General features: G+C 29.7%; 1 protein-coding gene across 4 annotated transcripts in view; it reads right to left on the reverse strand.

Moving 5' to 3' along the window:
* The window catches only part of LOC106685093 (ABC transporter G family member 23), a 207867-nt gene that overhangs the window by 32981 nt on the left and 156059 nt on the right, over window positions 1–18827 (reverse strand). Inside the window, exon 1 of one of the 4 annotated variants that reach the window (XM_014427588.3) lies at window positions 6080–6263. The exons of 2 other annotated variants lie outside the window; for them this stretch is intronic. Coding sequence is in view for 1 of the 2 variants with exons in the window: in XM_014427585.3 (XP_014283071.1) it covers window positions 2773–2818 (46 nt within the window). In the remaining variant the exon portion in view is untranslated. Of the gene's footprint in view, window positions 1–2772; window positions 2828–6079; window positions 6264–18827 lie in introns of those variants that run through there. One more of the 4 variants, XM_014427585.3, reaches the window with a different exon arrangement.

Raw genomic sequence — 18827 nt, forward strand, 5'->3', positions numbered from 1 at the left:
GTGTTAATGTCAGGTTCAGCTGTAAGTTTAACATGCCATTTTGATAATAATCACCAAAGGAAAATCGATACAGTAGGTATTGACTGTTATTGGCAAATTTAGTGAAGGATTTATGTTACATTAACAACAATAATCATAATAAATAAATCGTAAATAAAAACAGTTCCGATATCACAGAATAATTCTTTATAAATTCATTGTTTATTATCCTATAGGGTTTCAATACTAATATTCAGGCTTCTTCTAACACTATCAACAACCATGCTCCACATTGATACCTCTCACCTCCGTATCCACAGATTATGTACTAGATTTTTATTTACAATACATATGTGTGTGTAATTTAAAATAAATTCTCAGACAAACGAATTATTTATGAATAAAAATTATTTAAATTTGTAATAAAAATTAATATTTTTTTATAATAGTATTAGTTGAACAACCAGAATATTAATGGAATATTTATCTAAAAAAAGCATTTCGTTTATATTTTTTTGTCTCATTCATAAACACGTTAGTCATTCTTGTAAAACAAATAAAAAAAAAATCAAAATCGGTACCGCTACAACCCATGAAAGGTTAAGGGTGCAGTAATTTGTAAGGAAGTGCTTCTACTCAGCTGACCAACGGTTGTGTAAGGAGGTTATTTGGTCAGAATCACGGTCGAACGCAAGATTTTTACCCAATTAAGGTAGCCAATTAATGAGGCTGGGTGGGCCCCAAGAGGATTCCAGAACCCACAGGGTTGATTCAAAAACAATTTTCAGTCCAGCCACAATCGAATCCCCTGGGTCCTTGGAGTTAGTAGCATCGTGCCTTTGTAAAACAAATTACTCTCCCTAAAATAGTTTTTAATTAGGAGAACACTACAAATTTTTATTACTTTTAGATATACAACCGAGGCGACGGGCGTTGATTGATTTAGAGGCCACGAATCACTGAATAGGGAGTTATAGCGCCTAGGAAAGAAAGTATTTTAAAAACACAAACAGATTAATATTAAATAATTATTTGATACAATACAATAGATTCTTGTTATTGTATATATTTCAGATATGAGCCTATGGAAGGTAATTGGTGTAATTAATTAATGTGGTGTAATTATATTTTCAATTAAACAATTTATTTCCATTTTCCATTCCAAAAATAATTCATGGAGTGTCTTGTAGCAAACGACAATTTGAAACCAATCAGGATTTTGTACAAAATGCTCCTTTGTTTCTCTATAAAACTATGTATGTATTGTTTTCATTTGTTTAACCATATAATTCCAACATATTGACCTATAATATTATGTAATATAAACTATATAAAAGATTAAATTAGAATTATAGAAGTCTCCAACTTCTCTCATCAAATTCTTACCCATTAACCCCTGATGCTTTCCATTGTAAAATATCCTTTTAACTATCTAGTTTGAATACATATTACATGAAAAGATATATAAATGTATTCAAACTATTTTTTTTCTCGTAACTTCCTTTATTATTAAATTCGTTTAATACACTCATATTTTTTTTTTTTTAATAATTTATTTATTGATATTTACAACTGTATACACATATATACAACAAGTAAATTTTCTGTAGGTGACATAGTAACATGATAAAAACATGTGGAGAATCTACCCACTGATAGAACTCCAATAACATTTCTAGAGAAGAAGATCTCGAGGCCATCTTCTTTTCAGACGCCTAGGAGGATTATTAGGTAATGAAGGAGAAGCCAGGTTAGAAACAAGTGGATTTGGGGGTTGAGAATACACTCATATTACATGATATATATGATATATGTATAACATTTCACTGATATAGATATATGTATATCATGTAATATGTATGTGTGTATTAAACGAGTATAATCATAAAGGAGGTTACGAAAAAAAAAAATAGTTTGAATAAATTTATATATCATTTTCCTGTAATACGTATGTATTAAACGAATATAATAATAAAGGAAGTTAAGAAAAAAAAATTATTTGAATACATTTATATATCATTTTCCTGTAATATTTATGTATGTATTAAACGAATATAATAACAAAGTAGGTTATGAAAAATAGTTTGAATAGTTTTTTTTCATACCGTTCATTAAAATAGAATTAGTACTTCATACATATATAATTAATGAAATGTATTATATAAGACTCAGTAAAAGTATATATAATAAATTTCATGTACTATATATGTATGAAGTACTAATTTTATTTTAAGGAAGGGTACGAAAAAAAAAAAAAAGTTAGAATACTAAGTAAATGTGGTTAGTCATTGCCGAATTGTATTTAACTTCAGGAACATTTTAAAATTTCAGTTTTAACTTGCACAACTTTTCCATTCAAAAGCTCATATGTTTAATAATTGAAAACGTTTTTGAAAACCTCAGATTTTGCTTGATATTAATAAGTGCCTGCCGCACAATGGAGAAAATTATCACTTAAGGTGAACAAAACTCTATAATCCCTTTCGTATATTGTCCATCGTTTAAAACCTATTTGATATGTATGAACACGAGACTTTGTTTAATAATTTTCCTTCAATACCTCATTCCGCTTAAAAAAAAAAATCGATTTAAATCGAAGTTTAATAAAATTAAATTTTTTTACTAATTTCTATATACCACCATTAACACACTTAAAAAATGGAAGATTTTCAAACCAGAAGGTTTGGAGAAACAAACCCTTAGAGAAAATTATCGATAGCTCTAAGTTTTGATATGAACGAAATGTTTAATTAAATGGATTCAAGCAGTCTCTAGGGAAGTTTTTGGTCTTACTTGTCTCTGAAATATCCTCTTCTTCAACTTCAAAGTCCATTTTCATCGACTATTGAAATTTCACTAGACAGATATTACCCAGAAACAATAATCGAAAATGGAGATAAGTTAATACTGGCAAAGAGGGAATTAGTTTCACTTGTATAAACACGAAACGTTTACTCATTTTATTGTTTATAAATATTTCAAAGCATAAAATAGTCATAATTTCCAACGAATTAACATCTTATAAGTCAAAATTTGGGTTAAAAAAAAACTTTCCTTTTGTGCACCTTAATTGATGATTTTGTTCACTATCCGGCGAATTACGGATTGTAAATTATAAGAGAATTTTAAATGTTACATTGAATTCTATTAAAAAAGTAATAGTGACTGATCAAGAAATTATCTTTAGGAAGCTAAGAAAAATAAATCTTCACAATATTTCCTATTTAAATTCCTGATAGTTTCCCGTATAATTCAAACGATTATCACTGATGATAAATAAAAAATTTATTTAAAATGTAAAACCAATAAAACTGAAAGAATCATATTAAGCCATGAGAAACCATTCACTCGACTGTGGATCATCATATGCACTGTCAATAGGGCCGTCTTAAAACAAGTAGGGTGCCCCGGGCATCTTATAGTTTATGGGTACACCACACTAAAGATAAGACCCTTCGAATTATTCTCTGAACAACATTCGGATATAAGCAACACGCGAATTTATATAAATAATTTTTTTTTTTATATTTATAATGAAACACATAGCTGGACCTAGGGAATTGAACTTTGGGAACAGTTAAACCTTTCAACATCAAACGTATCTAATCCCTTCAATCCAAAAACCTTAGAACCATAGTCAATGTACCCTATTACGTTTCCAACACAATACTATACACTATGACCTTCATATCCATTCTGTCCTTGACCTACTAACCAAATTCTCAAAATTCCATATAATCCTTTCAAATCATCCTAATCGTTTAATTCAATCCTTAGCTAGTTCCATCCATCCTTACAATCCACTCCGAAGATTGAAACGGCAGTGGCCAACAGTCCTTTTGTAAAATAAAATCGACAAATGGAGTTCTGGCAGTGGTCAGATGCTCCACTCAAGTTCAGTGATTGCGGCTTTAGCGCACTTACTCAGCCTCCATTGGCTCATTACCAGTGACGCGGTTAGAGAGATGCGATGGGATCTCTAAGGGCCTTGCCCTACTCCTTATGCGTGGGGATATAGTGGGCTCCGGAATCCTTTGGTCGAGATCATAAATAATTTATTTTACTTACTTTGATTATATTCATTTTATTAGTTATTTTTCTGTTTATTTAAATATAGAGATTCTATTTATTTATATATTTTTTTATTTGCTGTTAATTTAATTATTTTATTATTTTTTGTATGAAAGTGTAAAATTACCACTATTACTCATTTCCAAAGTTTGTGGCAGATAGTAATATTATCAATAAATAACTTAATTATTAAATGTAATAAAAATTTTTTATAAAAATTAAATAATTGACCAGGCGTATTTTTCTTGGTTTTTGATTTGCAAAATAATCTATTCAGTTAACCACACCAGTTTCTATCAACCTCAGTAATAACCTGTTATTTTTTCAAGCATTTTTATTTATCAGTTCATTTTTTATTTGTTTTTGTAACTATATTTCATTAATACTAGATCGGCCTGGTGGGCTTTTAATGATTATTATAACAATTTGATTTGAATTTATTAATTAATAAACTCGGGATTTAGTCACGTGATAAAGAAACCCCAAACTATTTAAAATGTAATAGTAATTAAAAACTTTTAAGCAATGTAAATAAATTATTAAAAACAATAATCCAAAAATAATAATAATAGTTATGTAATTGAAGAATGAAAGAAAAAAATGGACAAACAAAGAAAAAACTAAAATTAATAAAATAAATAACTGACTTATATAATGAAAAAATAATTTGAGAAAAAGAAACAGAGAAAAATAAATAATTATAATAATAAGAAAAGATAAATACTTATAATAATAAGAAAAGATAAATACTGAGTTTTGAAAACAGTTTTTGATGAATTCATCTATTGATTCCAATTGTAGTTGACGATGAAGTTGAATATTTTTATAAACTGGGATTCATAGGACTTTATTGTACTTGTATTTTTTTTTTCGTTCCGTAAAGAATGCTGTTCCCCAGACTTCGATATTATACTCCAATAATGACTTTAATATTGTTTTATAATTGAGAATGCTAGTTTCTAGTTCTAATATAGATTTTCTTTTGACGGGAGAATACAGCATTGACAACATTGAGTAGGTTTGGGTTTGTCTAATATGCATACAAATTCGTTATAATTTATTGATGACAGGGCCCATGGACTAAAGATGGCACCATCAATTATTATTGTCATTGATTAAATTAAAATCAAATCCCTGACAAAACATAAAAATATAAATAGCTAAATGATGATACTGGTAGCATGCATATACAAAATATTTTAAATCTATTAATAAAGTCCTATTATTACAGCATAATAAATCTTTTATTATGGAACAAATCTTGTTAAGGTTCAGATAAAAAAGTGAACAGTATAAAATTATTCCAAAAAATAAAATTTTTCTTTTCTTTGTTTATAAGGTGTGCGCGTCTTTGGCGCCCATTTTCAACATCAAAACTTTGAATATTAATATTTGTTTAAAACATTCAGAAATAAAATTCTATGGTTAGTGGTAGATAAAATTAACTTTTATTATTGTTTTTTTTCTTTTATTAGCAGGATTATTATTAAATGATTAGCGATCCATCAGAATCATCAAGGAAAAAAAAACTCCAAAGGACAACATAAAACCCACTTCCTATAAAAAATTAAAAATAAGGTAATAGTTTTTAGTATTAATTTTCTTTCCAAATCAGTTTAAAAACGTAACATAAAAATAAATTTTGCCGAAAATAACATTAAATAAATACGGCATATTAGTTTTAAAAGCAAATTATGTTTAAAAAAATTATGTAAATAATTAATTTATTGTAGATGGAAAGCCCAACGAAAAATTGATCTACAACTGTCAACTAATACTTCCATAGAGTAGAGTTTATGAAACAAAATAATTTTAATGAAGTAACTGGGGCCGAAACGTTACGAAAATGTTGAAAAGATCTACTTACATGTAAAATGTGAAATTATTATAAATAAAATAATTCTATATAATTTTATTTTTTCAGTAATTTGAATTTTTGTGGTCATAATTTTTTTTATTCTGATTGATAGTTAACCATTAATTTTTTTTTTAAAATAAAGTTTAACGAACAACTATTTGGTAATGTTACCTTCCAGTGTCGGTGGTTGAATGATGGATTTATTGCTGAAAACTATATAAGATTTACTCCAGGAAGGTATTGGTGAAGAACACAGCACTGCCGAAAGGGTATAAACACGATATGCGACTACAATAGAACACAACGACTACGACGTACTTCGCGATCCGCCTGACACTGGAGCGAGAAGGTCGACGAGCAGGCTATATAGGCCCCCCTCCTGAGGGCAAGGAACTGGCTATCGTCTGCCTCCTCTTCTCCAGCAATACGTTTGTTTCTGAACTTCTCCAGGAACTGAGATAACATTTATACCAAGATTAACAACTCTAACAAGAAATTTCATTGGAGTTCTTCATGTCAACCTGTCTACAGATAAACATTGTTACTAGCTTTTTTTTTTTTTTATTTCGTAGCAAAATAAAGGCAATTCTTACAATATGCAACGTTGCTTTTACTTAGTAATCTTTTAGTTTCATACAAGAAAGGTTATGAAGCATAAGAAAAGAAAAATATCCAAAGAGAAACTAAAACGTGTTGGTTTTAGGTCACTTACAAAGGGAGACTACGGATGTTGAATCGCCGATTTCAATGAAACTCTTATTTCTGGCACATGGTCGAAAAATATTAGACACGTTTCCGAAATTTGTTGATGTGCTCTTAGAGCCGAGAAATAAAATATTTTAAGAAATTATATCGGCTTTTTTTGTATTATTCTTTTCTACATCTGTATAGGTTTAAAGTTTATCATGAAACAATCGCTTTTATTTTTCGTTCGAACTAAAAAGGAATACTGCTGATATAAAAGAAAACTTTGTAGGACATTAAATTAAAAACAAAGACAAAATAATTTCAAAAGTAAATATAGTACAGTTTTATCATTTCTATAGTTAATATTATGAAAAATAAGTTTATTTAAGGACTTATCATAAACGTTTTTATCTAGTTCTACTCATTGGCAGGTCTTGTTTTTTTATATCGTAGTAAATTAAATACCTAATAATCTTTTATCTTAGCACAGAGAAGCGAACGAAATTTATGAAATGGAAAATATCTATTGAGAAATTAAAACATATTAGTTGAAGTCCACTAACAAGGATAGATTACATAGATAACAAAAAATGAATTTACTTAGAAACTTTTCACTACATTCCATTCCCAGTTACAAGCAGATAAAGGTGCAGTAGCTTAGAAGATAGGAAATCCAACTTCATTTAAAAAACTGAAGCCCTCACTACATTCTGCTATGAATGAACAGAGTATCTATTTTTTTCTTTTATTCTTTAATTACATATTTATTATCATTTCTTTGATATATTATTTTGATAATTTTTTTTTTACTAATTTATTTTTATTAGTTAAAATTATTCTATAACAATCACATCAGAAATCCTAAGGGTGTGTGATTTTGCACTTGACTGAACTCAATATAATCAATTGTTAAAAACAAATATAACTGTCGTAATAATCATGTAAAACCCACTAGGTCGATTTAGTAAGAAAGAGATATAAAAAACTAAAAAAAAAAACTAATTAGTTTCAAAGAAGATAAGGCCCGGAATTTAGGTATTTTTGGATTTCTTGAAATCTTATCAAATTTGAATTTATGCCCTTTCTTAGCTCTTTCAAACGCTAAAAATAGCTCTCTCAAATATTTTTTCTTCACATTAAAATACTACTTGTTTTGATGGATGCTCACGTCTTCATTAATATTTTTTTCTTACAAAATATATATTTAATTTCAAAATCATTAATTTATCGACTAATATTTTTATTGGAAGAAGATGACCGTATGAAGTAGATTGTAGGAAGATAGTCCGGGTGACGGTCAATAAAGGTATCAAAATAGTAAAAGAAAACTATTTATTGTTAACTAACGTTTAACAATAAATAAGCAATAAAACAATAAATATTAACCCAACTAAAGGGGGCCGAAACGTTGGTTAACAATAGTTTCTTTTACTCCATTAGTAACTAGTTTCAACTCCAATATAAATTCTTTCTTATATTATTATATTTTTTAAACAAAAAAATTTTTTTTTATTTTCTAATTTTCTCTGTATATTTAGTTTAACGTTTTGTCAATTCATACAACTTTTGAATCTTGTTTTTCATTTAGCCCTCAGGAAGTGCTGCAATGTTGGACGAAACTTTGGTAAACAATAAATAGTTTTCTTTTACTATTTTGATACCTTTATTGACCACTACCCAAATAATCTTCCAACAGACTAATATTTTGTTTCTTTTTATCGTATGGATATATTTGACTTCGTTCCCGTTTCCTAATAACTCCATGATTTCTTAAAATAAAGTCACGTAATGGACGATGACAATAAATCACCTCTCAATTGACGTCCAAGTCCCATTGTTCAGAGAACTGCTCTTGCGTCAGTGTTCAGAAGAAATTTTGGTATGGTACAGCACTCCTATCTTTCCATCTGTTTTAACCTTCTATTTATCTCCTACAGCCTTCCTACGCTTTTAGGTTTTTCGTGTAGCACGCCATTTGTTCAATGTCTTTTCGGTATTTGAGGTTCAAGATTTCCTACTTTTTTTGGGTATAGAATGGGCTCAAAACTACTTCACGGTGATAGGATTAGGAGGGAGCGCTTAAGACCTTCAAAAAAGAAAACAAAAGTAACCAATAGTAGGTCATGATCTTGACATACGTACCTTGACATATCTTTATTGTTCAAGAATATTTTTTTAAATAATTTATTTATTGTTATTTACAACTTTATACACATATATACAAGTAAATTTGCTGTAGGTGACATAGTGACATGAAACAAACATGTGGAGAATCTACCCACTGATAGAACTCCAATAACATTTCTAGAGGAAAAGATCTTGAGGCCATCTTCTTTTCAGACGCCTAAGGAGATTATTAGGTAATGAAGGAGAATCCAGGTTAGAAACAAGTGGATTTGGGTTGAGAAGTTTATCATGGAAGGAATGGTCTCTGGTTCTGGCCAAATCGGCAACATATGGAACATTGAGGTCCTGATGGATGACTTGATTTGTGACAAAGTAAGGAGCATTAAAGGTTCAAGAATTTATTTTTGGTTTTTCTAGTTGAATTTGATTTATGTAATTTTTTTTGTTATATTTACCTAAGTTTTATTATTATAAAAAAAAACTCCTTATCTTACAAAAAATCCAAAATCCTTTGTGAAATCATCAATGCTCCTTACTTTGTCACAAATAAAATCATATATAAAGACCTTAATGTTCCCTATGTAACCGATCTAACCCGAACCAGTTTTCACTCCTTCCATTATAAACTCCCTAACCACCGAAACCCCCTAATTTCTAACCTTGCATTCTCTTCCATTCCTGACAATCCTCCGAGGCGCCTGAAAAGAAGATGGCCACGAGACCAGCTAATGTAAAATGTCTTTAGAGTGCTACCAATGGGTAGTTTCTCTACACGCCTGTAACACTCCAATTTAACTTAGATCAGACTTACTTTTAAAAAAAAAATCTTACAAAAAAAGAGTGACCTAACTCTTGACTTCGTCAAATACATACATATAAGACCAAATGTGGGGTTGGGGCGCAGGTCCCTGTGCGCTCAGTTCGTAACGTTGTGGGTTCGATTCCCACCTGGGTCAGTTAACATTCATTTCTCGGCGATCCCGGAGAATGAATTTTGACACTCCCCCACCTTGGTTAGTATGCAGCGGCAACCCAAGTAGCCGTCAGGGGATGGCAGAAAGGACCACTAGGCCCACTTGCTTGACTTGTTCCCCCCACCAAATGCCAGTGGGTAATATTCACCAACTCGCCGCATTTGCATACATTTTACATATCGTAGAACACAATTATGGACGTATTAACAGAAGTAAATTTTGAAATACAGGCTCCCGACATTATATCTTAAATAAAATATCAATATTAGAATCGATACTCATATAGGTTTAGGAATCTATATTTTGTATTGAAATCTGTAATATTGGTATTGGAATTGATACTAATATCGATATTGGAATATATATTACTGAATATAGATGTCGGAATCTTTACTAATGCCAATGTAGAAATATATACTATTATCAATATTGAAATCTACACTGATATCCATTTCAGAATAAGCAATTATATCACTAAGGAAACCGATACAAACATATTACAAATATATATATAAAATAATAACTATATTGTAATATATACTAAAATGATAATGGAATCTACAATGATATCTATAATTCTATTTATACTAATATAGAATATATATTATAATAATATATTGGAATCAATCCTAATATTAATAGTGGGATAAATTTTATAAATAATCTAAATGTAGGTAATTTTAAATTGAAGTTTTCTATTTTTTTTTTAATACAATGTATGAATTAAAAAAATAGTGTTTTAGTACTGAAAAGACAGGAAACTGCACGTCGATTTCGACTATTAAAGCACTTACTAGATACACGGTCTAAGCTTCCAATCCATTACAAAAGACTGATCTACATGACTGTAATAAGGCGTATCTGGAAATACGAAGTTGAGCGTTGACTCACCCTCGAATTCCTCTCGTATCGAATCCTCACAATCCTAAATTCTTCGTAAAATCCTCAATACTTTATCACAAATAATATCATACATAAAGATTTTAATGTTTAATGTAACCGACCTAAATATCAATCCTACAGTTATAAACTCCCTAACCATAAAAACCCACTAGTTTCAAACCTTGCTTCTTCTATTCCTGACAATTCTCCGAGGTGCCTGAAAAAAAGATAGCCTCGAGACCTTCTAGTGTAGAAATATGATTAGAGTGCTACCAATTGGTAGTTTCTCTACATGCCGGCATCACTCCATTTTGATCTTACGTCAAATTTACTTGAAGTATTTTAATGTAAATACCGTTGTAAATAGCAATAAATAAATAAAAATGTTTTATTAATTAACATACCAGTATGATATAGTATATTACATTATATCATTTTTATATTTAATATAAAAATAATACAGAAAAATGACAATGAATATAAATACATTATATTTGGACCATTCAATTGAATTCAATAGCTAAAGAACACTTCCATATGAGTTTTTAACAATGAAAACAAACTTCCAAATTTCCAAAACTTATTTATATATTTTTACTAATTCGTATTTTTGTTTTATGTTAGAATAAAAATCTAGCTTGCAGAAGCACAAACTAGTTTCATGAAATAGCTCAACATTCCATCTATCGAGTTTTTTTTTTTGTTGTTTTTTCCATTCCTCGTTAGCGAAAAAAACTTGAACTATCAGAATCCAAAATATATATATTTCCTTCAACTGTCAAAAGGTTGACATTTGGAAAATTTGAAATTTGAGAATATACTTCAAACTGCAAAAATTGTGAGGCCGAAGTAGCCGGGAGTGATGTCATGACTTGGGATAGGATTTTTATGTTTTAACATACACTTATATAGTTTTTTTGTAAGACACGAGCGTTAAGGAATAAAATGTATATTATTCCATAATTCTTTTATTTTCAATTGATTATTCGTAGGATTATTATTCAATTTCTAATCATAATAATGTCCACGATTTATTTTCGAAAACTTAAAGGTGCATCTCACTTCCAAATTTATTTACGAGCTGATTAAAATTACCATTACGATTAAATATAATTTTTTATTATTTTTGAAAACAAACTTTTAACAGATTAAACAGTTTATATAATTTTATTTATTTTCAGGCATGTTCAAAGTTAAATTGCTTCATTTTTGGATATTTTTTCAATTCTTCTACGTTTTTATTACATGTCAAAATCTTTGAAACTAAGAAAATTGGGAGATGACAGATATAACTTTGTGTTTAAATAGAAAATAAAACTAATGTAATCGAGTGAAAACATGCACTATGGGAAAGTGAAAAGTTCAAATTCAAAATGCAAAAATGTATTCAAAATTTTCTGAAAACTTATGATTTCCCTCCTTCCTTCTCTTGCTGACAACAAATTATTAGCTACGCCACTGACTGTAATGTTTCAAGTAATCAATCGATTGAATACGCTGTATATTTATAAAAAAAAAAAAAAGTATACAATTTCTAAGTCAACAACTTAAGTCGTAATAAAGTCGATTTATGTAGTACTTAAATAGAATAGATGGAACTTAGTCATCCAATATTATTATCTGCAAACCACACGATACCCTTGCTTGTTTCTCTGAACATAGACAAGCTGTATAATCAGCTCGTTAATTATATAGTTCTCTTTTTATTTATTGGCGAAAGAGCATCCTTACTGTGCAAATAATTTCTATCACATATCCCTCCTAAAGAAGATAATAATTTATTTTTGGGATAACTTTATATTGTACCATAAAAATTTTTATCCTAAACAAAACTGGCAGTAATATATCGTAAATGTAGTTAGAAATATTTATTCATGATTTCACTACGTTTCAGCCTACCAAGACATCCTCAGGTACAAAATCTCTCTGTTATGTGCTGTTATGATCATCAATTTATGAACAATGAGTAACTATAGTAACACTGTTAGTAACTAATGTAACATGAGTAATAATAATGAAACCTTATAACATAGAGATTTTGTACCTGAGGATGTAGATTTTGTACCTTTGTAGACTGAAATGTAGTGAAAGTTTTTTTGATGGAGTATATATTAATGCCAATCTTAACTTAATTCAATACATGTCTTCAATCAAAATCTTCTAATAAATGACTAATATAACGTAGTTTAAGTGATATGGTAATTTTTTTAAAACGTTTTTTCTCTATTGCAAACTTACAACCTAAAATGTTCATTTTCAAATCCCAACTGACAGTGGGAATTGTTTTTAGTAACTTAGAATTTTTGGCGCCCCCTAAAGACAGTGATGGATTCCGCCCGCTCTTGCCACCAATATTCCAACATATTAAGCGATTTTTTTTTGTTATTCTTAATATCGAGCAGAAGAGTCTATACAATCCAGAGTGGATTTGATTTTTCCACAATTGAAAAATTAGATTATTGTTTTTTTTTCTTTCAACAAATCAATAATAATTTTTTTATTTCTTTCTTTGAACAAAATAGAAAAAATAAATTTTTTTTTGTCTTCACTTAAAAAAAAAATCCAATTGGCAATTAACTTGGGTTTATTGTCCAAACAAAAATAAGAACAAAAAAATATATAGAAAAGAGATCCTTATATTTAATATTTTGCACAATTCAAGTTCACTAACACATCTTTGATGTCTACTTTCTCCTCTACTTTAACATTCAGCGTGCAAAATAGTATCCTAGTGCCTAGTCTCGGAAATACTTGAGTACCTTTTCTTGGATACAAAATAATTTTCAAATCATTATCATTTTTCTAATAAAATTCCAGAAGACGAATGACAAGTATCAATAAAAACGACTTCAAAGAAAACAAATAACGACTTGAAAAAGAAAAGAGACAAATTTACAAAAGCTATGGCTCAAGTAACTAACAAACCAAAAATAAAAATATTATTATTTTTTTAATATTATAAAGTGATGGATTATAGTGAGTATTCATGAACACATTCGATGAACTTGTGGCGTCACCAATTCATCGTGGGACGATCTATTATTCCTATAACTATTTATAGTACTCCCAAGTCACGACAAACGACATTTATCACTAATAATTACCTCACCGTTTTTTAAAAAAAATAATTTTTTTTTTCGAATTATTAACACTATAAGCACCTGTAATTATTGTGTCCAATAATAGTCCTTAACAATGATTACAGTTTAGTGATGGTTGCAATTTTATAATCGTAGTAGTAATTAGTATATATCAGCTCGTGATTAAGTGATAATATAAAAAAATAATATAATTAGTTTGACTATCAAATAAAAAATGAGTTAGGAGGTAAATATACCTATAAATTTCACTTCATAGAGATAAAAAAATTGTATGCGTTGCGGATTAAATAGTTTTTAATAAAGTATTTTATACTTTTTTTCCATCTTATAATTGGAAATATAAGTGAAATTATTTGAAAATTGTAACTTATTTATGTAATATAATTTTCTGTTTTCCTATCAATCATTATTATCGTTCTATATATATGAGTTGTATTTGTTTTATAATGAGTGTTATTATAGAGTTTGCAATAGAATATTTATAATGTTTGTTAACATCGCATTTTTCTACAATACATTACTATAAAATATAAAATGCTACAATATGTACAAACTCGCTGACCCGGAAATGCTTCCCTATTGCTATGTTTGATGAACATAGATTTAATAATCACACTGATAGTTCGATATAAATTATTATCTTTAGTTAAAATAAAACATTTACATATAATCCATTATTATGATTTGAAAACATAAATTGAATCAATATATGCTATGACATTCGTTATTAGCACCTCAAGAAACCTTTAAGAGAGTCATTAATATTTTTTCTTCTTCTTCGAAAAGAGATGAACCTGCTCACTGTGATAGTAAGATGTTGAAACAATTGAGGCCGATTGACATATGAAAGTGTGGTAAAAGATGTTTAGGGGTAAAAAAATTTTATTTTGAAAAAACTGCACGCGAGTCGGTCCAGTAATTCTAAAGTTTATTGTGGACAAAGATTTTACCATCCCCTTTTATACATACATACATATATATGATGTGATTAGACGGTAACCATGGTAACGTATTTGATAACAACCAACATCGCCGTATCATTGTTAATACTGGCCCGATTTAGGTGATTTTTCTTATTATTTAAGGGAATTTTATTATCCATCATATTCTCAATTATATAGTACATGAAATATGGATAGTTTTCGTATATTTTTCAAAATATTGAAAAAATTGAGACCAACTGACCTATGAAAGTGTGGAAAAGATTTTTCAGGACTGAAACAAAGTTGATATTCGTTTTTAGCACCTCATGAAACCCTTAAATATATTCAATTCGGAAAAATCGGAAGATAAAATTTTTTAGCCTAACATTTTTGCCCTATAAAGTGATTTTTTTTTAAATCTAAAAAATGTAAATCACTTCAAAACGGATTAACCAATCTACATCAAACCTGGCAGTGGTTTAAGGCTTTTTAGGGGGGGAATTCGGGAATTCTGGGATTATATTAATAATTTTATTTTTTGCATCCAGGGTGCACTGCAGTCCTGCATCGCTGGGTACACCCATGAAACTGAAAATGTTAATTGCATATTTTAGTTATATTATATATTATAGTTTTTATATGGATGCACTTTTATGTTTGAAAACAATACGAAAAATATGGTTTAAAAAAATCAGTTATATTAGTTTGTTTGAGTGCTACTAGCTTTGAGGAGTTTTTCTATTGTATAAATTGGTATTTCGATGGTAAATAGAATGGAAATAGGTCGCCTTAATGCAAAAAAAATCACTTGGTATGCATCTAGTTGATATTGAACGCATTGCGGGTGAGACCATAATGAACATACGAGTTTCACCACTTTAAGCATTAGTCTCTAAGATAGTTAACTATCTTATAATACACAAAGTTCTTCTAGAAGTTTTAGATTTAACAATGGGTCCACTGGATGATGGTCCAAATATTATTGAAATAATTAGAAGAAACGCGCAATTCAGTATCTCGGATCACTGCACTATGAAAACTTAGGAAGTCATAATAACTGAAATGTGAGACAATTTTTTTATTGTTAAATTAATAACCATTTTTAATTTCATTTAAGAAAAAAAATTTTTCAGAATAATTGTAGCTGCTAAAACCTCGGAAATATTTTTAATAGAAAAAGGATAAAAAATACGTTAAAATGTATGCCATTTTTCAAGATTTCCTTATAAATTATGCCTAAAAAAATAATAATAACGTTGAACATACAAGATTATAAAATGGTGTAAATAATTTTGTTTTTAAGATATAGAACCTGATGTATAACTTACAAATGTACCCAGGGGTAGAAAATTATAGATTGACAATTTGCTCTCATCATTAGATTCACATTCACATTGATGCCTTTATCAAATATTTTTATTTTGGTAGTGAAATTTTTTTTATTTTTTGTTTCAGGTAGGTATATTCCATAGAATGTATTGTAGACTGGAGTTAATTTGTGACAACTCTAATAGCTTTAGGAAAGTCCGTAGGCCTCAGAAAAGAAAGTAACCGCAGTTTACGATATGTTTGGAATAGGTCCAATCCTAATTCAAATCAAAACTTCATTTTTTATCAGAACAAGGAGGCCATACCCTTCCTGGAGAGCATCTTCAGCAGTACACGTACGGTATTCTATCCAGCCAGGACGCGTTTCTCCCTTTAATGCCCCGTAGCACCGACCCCAGCTGGCTTAAAGTTTTAAGTAAATAAAATATTTTAATGTTTTTTCCAGTATTCGTGATTAAATTAATAAATACGTTGTTGGGACATATATTTTATAGAAAAAAAAAATAGGTATGCCCTAACACTCACATTTATGTTTTATTGTTAGAAGTTAAAATATTTAGCAATAATATTTTTCTAATGTATAGGAGGAGAATTAGAAGAAATTAGTTAAAAAATAATTTTATTTTCGTAAATAAGAATTATTAGTTTTCAAAGGTTTTTAAGTTTTCTGAAAACTTGGAGAATAGGATCTACCTCATTTATGAAGCTATCCTTTTAATTGTTTACAAAACCAAAAAAAAAAAAAAAAAAGGACTTCCTAAACATTTTTCGCCGCGGCACCCTTGTAGGACTAAAAAAACAAATTCGCCAAACCCTTATCAAGTATCGTCACTCTTAAAGTGGTTAAATATGTTGGAAAATAAGAAAAATATAGCAAATTTAAAGATTGAATATTTAACAGAACACAAAATATCCAAGGAAAATTATGTACAATATAATACTTTTAATCAGTAAACATTAGGAAATATAATGGTCTTTTATATCATTTTAAACATATTCCCGCAGATGTCATTCCAATATTCGAGAGTATAGTTTTTATAGAACCAAGGATAGGCAAATAGGTCTATAATTTTCACAAATAGTTTGACTTCCCTTCTTATGTATAGGGATAATAATATTTTCTCTCCAATCTTCTGGTATTCTCTTTTCATTCCAACTTTCCTGCAACAGTGTCTAGATTATCTTATAACATCCTTGTAAGAAAGAACAGCATATGCGCCACATTGGGAGTAAGGTCTGTTATTGAATTCCTGAAGGAGCTCCAGTTGAAATGGCCCGAAAGCAGTCGGTAGACCAACAGTTACTTAAAATGAATGTAGATAAAGGAATCCCTTCACATTCTCCACATTCCCATGTGGAATCTCAATGGATCAAATCCGAAGAATGGCTGAGGATAGAGATGTATACAAGAAATGGACTGAGATTACTCCATCTCTAACAGCTCTAAGGAGATAGAGAAAAAAAAAAAACATTAATCTTGAGTTCAGTACTAATAATAGATTGAACATTGATAAATACTTCGTTTACTTATAAACCTAAATTACTGGAGATAGGTTGGCATATCATAGATAAGCAGGCGATGATGTTACCTTTTTATTTAAAAGGATTCTACTTCTAAATTGCAAAATCCAATGAAAATTGCCACGGCGCCCTGGTATTCGCTTGCGGCAGCTTGGAAACCAACCACTGGGTTAGAGTTCAGGTGAATTATGAAATCTATTTTCTATGTCATCAGTTGTAGGTTAACGATGGAACAGAATAGAATTCTAGGGCACAGCCAGCCTATATGAGAACTGAACCTTCAATATATGTATTGAGAAAAAAAAACTGGGGATATACAATGAGTACTAACCACACAAAGGGTTGTATAACAGATCATGAAACATAATTTACGCACCAAGTGACTGAATACTTTAGTGGCTGTTCATTTTGTTTGATTTAATATTTTTTTTATAGTGTTTCATTATTTATAAATTAGTACAATGAGGTTATAATGATATAATACTTAATTTTATATTTTATAGGTCCTTCCATCCATTTTAGGTACATTTTCCTGGTCGGATCATTCATTTAGATTTTTATATCTTTCATATAGTTTTCTTTCACTTAATTATTTAAATTACATGGGTAAATACCAATTTTCATTAAGTCGTAACTGTTTCGTTTCTTTTTAGGTTAATTTTTCTATTTACTTTCCAAGTATTTAAGATTTTCAATTTTGTTAGTTATAAGTTTATGTTTATTCATTTGTTTATTTTTTTTAAGCAATTAGTAATTTTGTATTTTAAATTTGATGCATAAAAATAAGGGATATAAGGATGTTTAGTGTCTATAAATACATTGCGGTGGTGTAACATGTGCAGAACGATACAGAAGGCAGAAGGTCCAGGGCCTGTATAACTGCGGATGAGGCAGAGGGCAGTGAATATTTAGGATGCATTGGTACGGTGTGAGACGCGGATTCACTGTATCACGGACGCTCCGCTGCCATTGTTTGTTGAAGCTGGCTTGTTTTTTGAACTCTTTCACCGACTCGCCGGCAGTCACCGCTGTGCAGTCAACGTTTGTTGGAGTCGTCGGGCTGCCTGGCACTCTTTCTCACCAACACGCCGGCGGCCATTCTGGTTTACCGACTCTCCACTTTTATTATTATCGATATGCGCGACCCACCGACAATCTGTGAGTGACTGTTTCTCTTTTTTTCTTATCTTTCATCGAGCTTCATATTTTTTTTTGTTGGCTTCTAATCATCTATCTACCCGTGGCGCTACAGCCATGTTTTGATCTTGGCCTCTTCAATGAGCCTTCGCCACGTAGCTCGGTCTAGTGCGGCCGCTCTCTAGCTGTGGATGTTCAGAAGTTCTCTGGAATCCCTGATGACGGTATCCTCCCATCT

This window comes from Halyomorpha halys, unplaced genomic scaffold (genome assembly GCF_000696795.3).
Source record: "Halyomorpha halys isolate HHAL.00 unplaced genomic scaffold, Hhal_1.1 Scaffold657.1, whole genome shotgun sequence".
Lineage (NCBI taxonomy): Eukaryota > Metazoa > Arthropoda > Insecta > Hemiptera > Pentatomidae > Halyomorpha > Halyomorpha halys.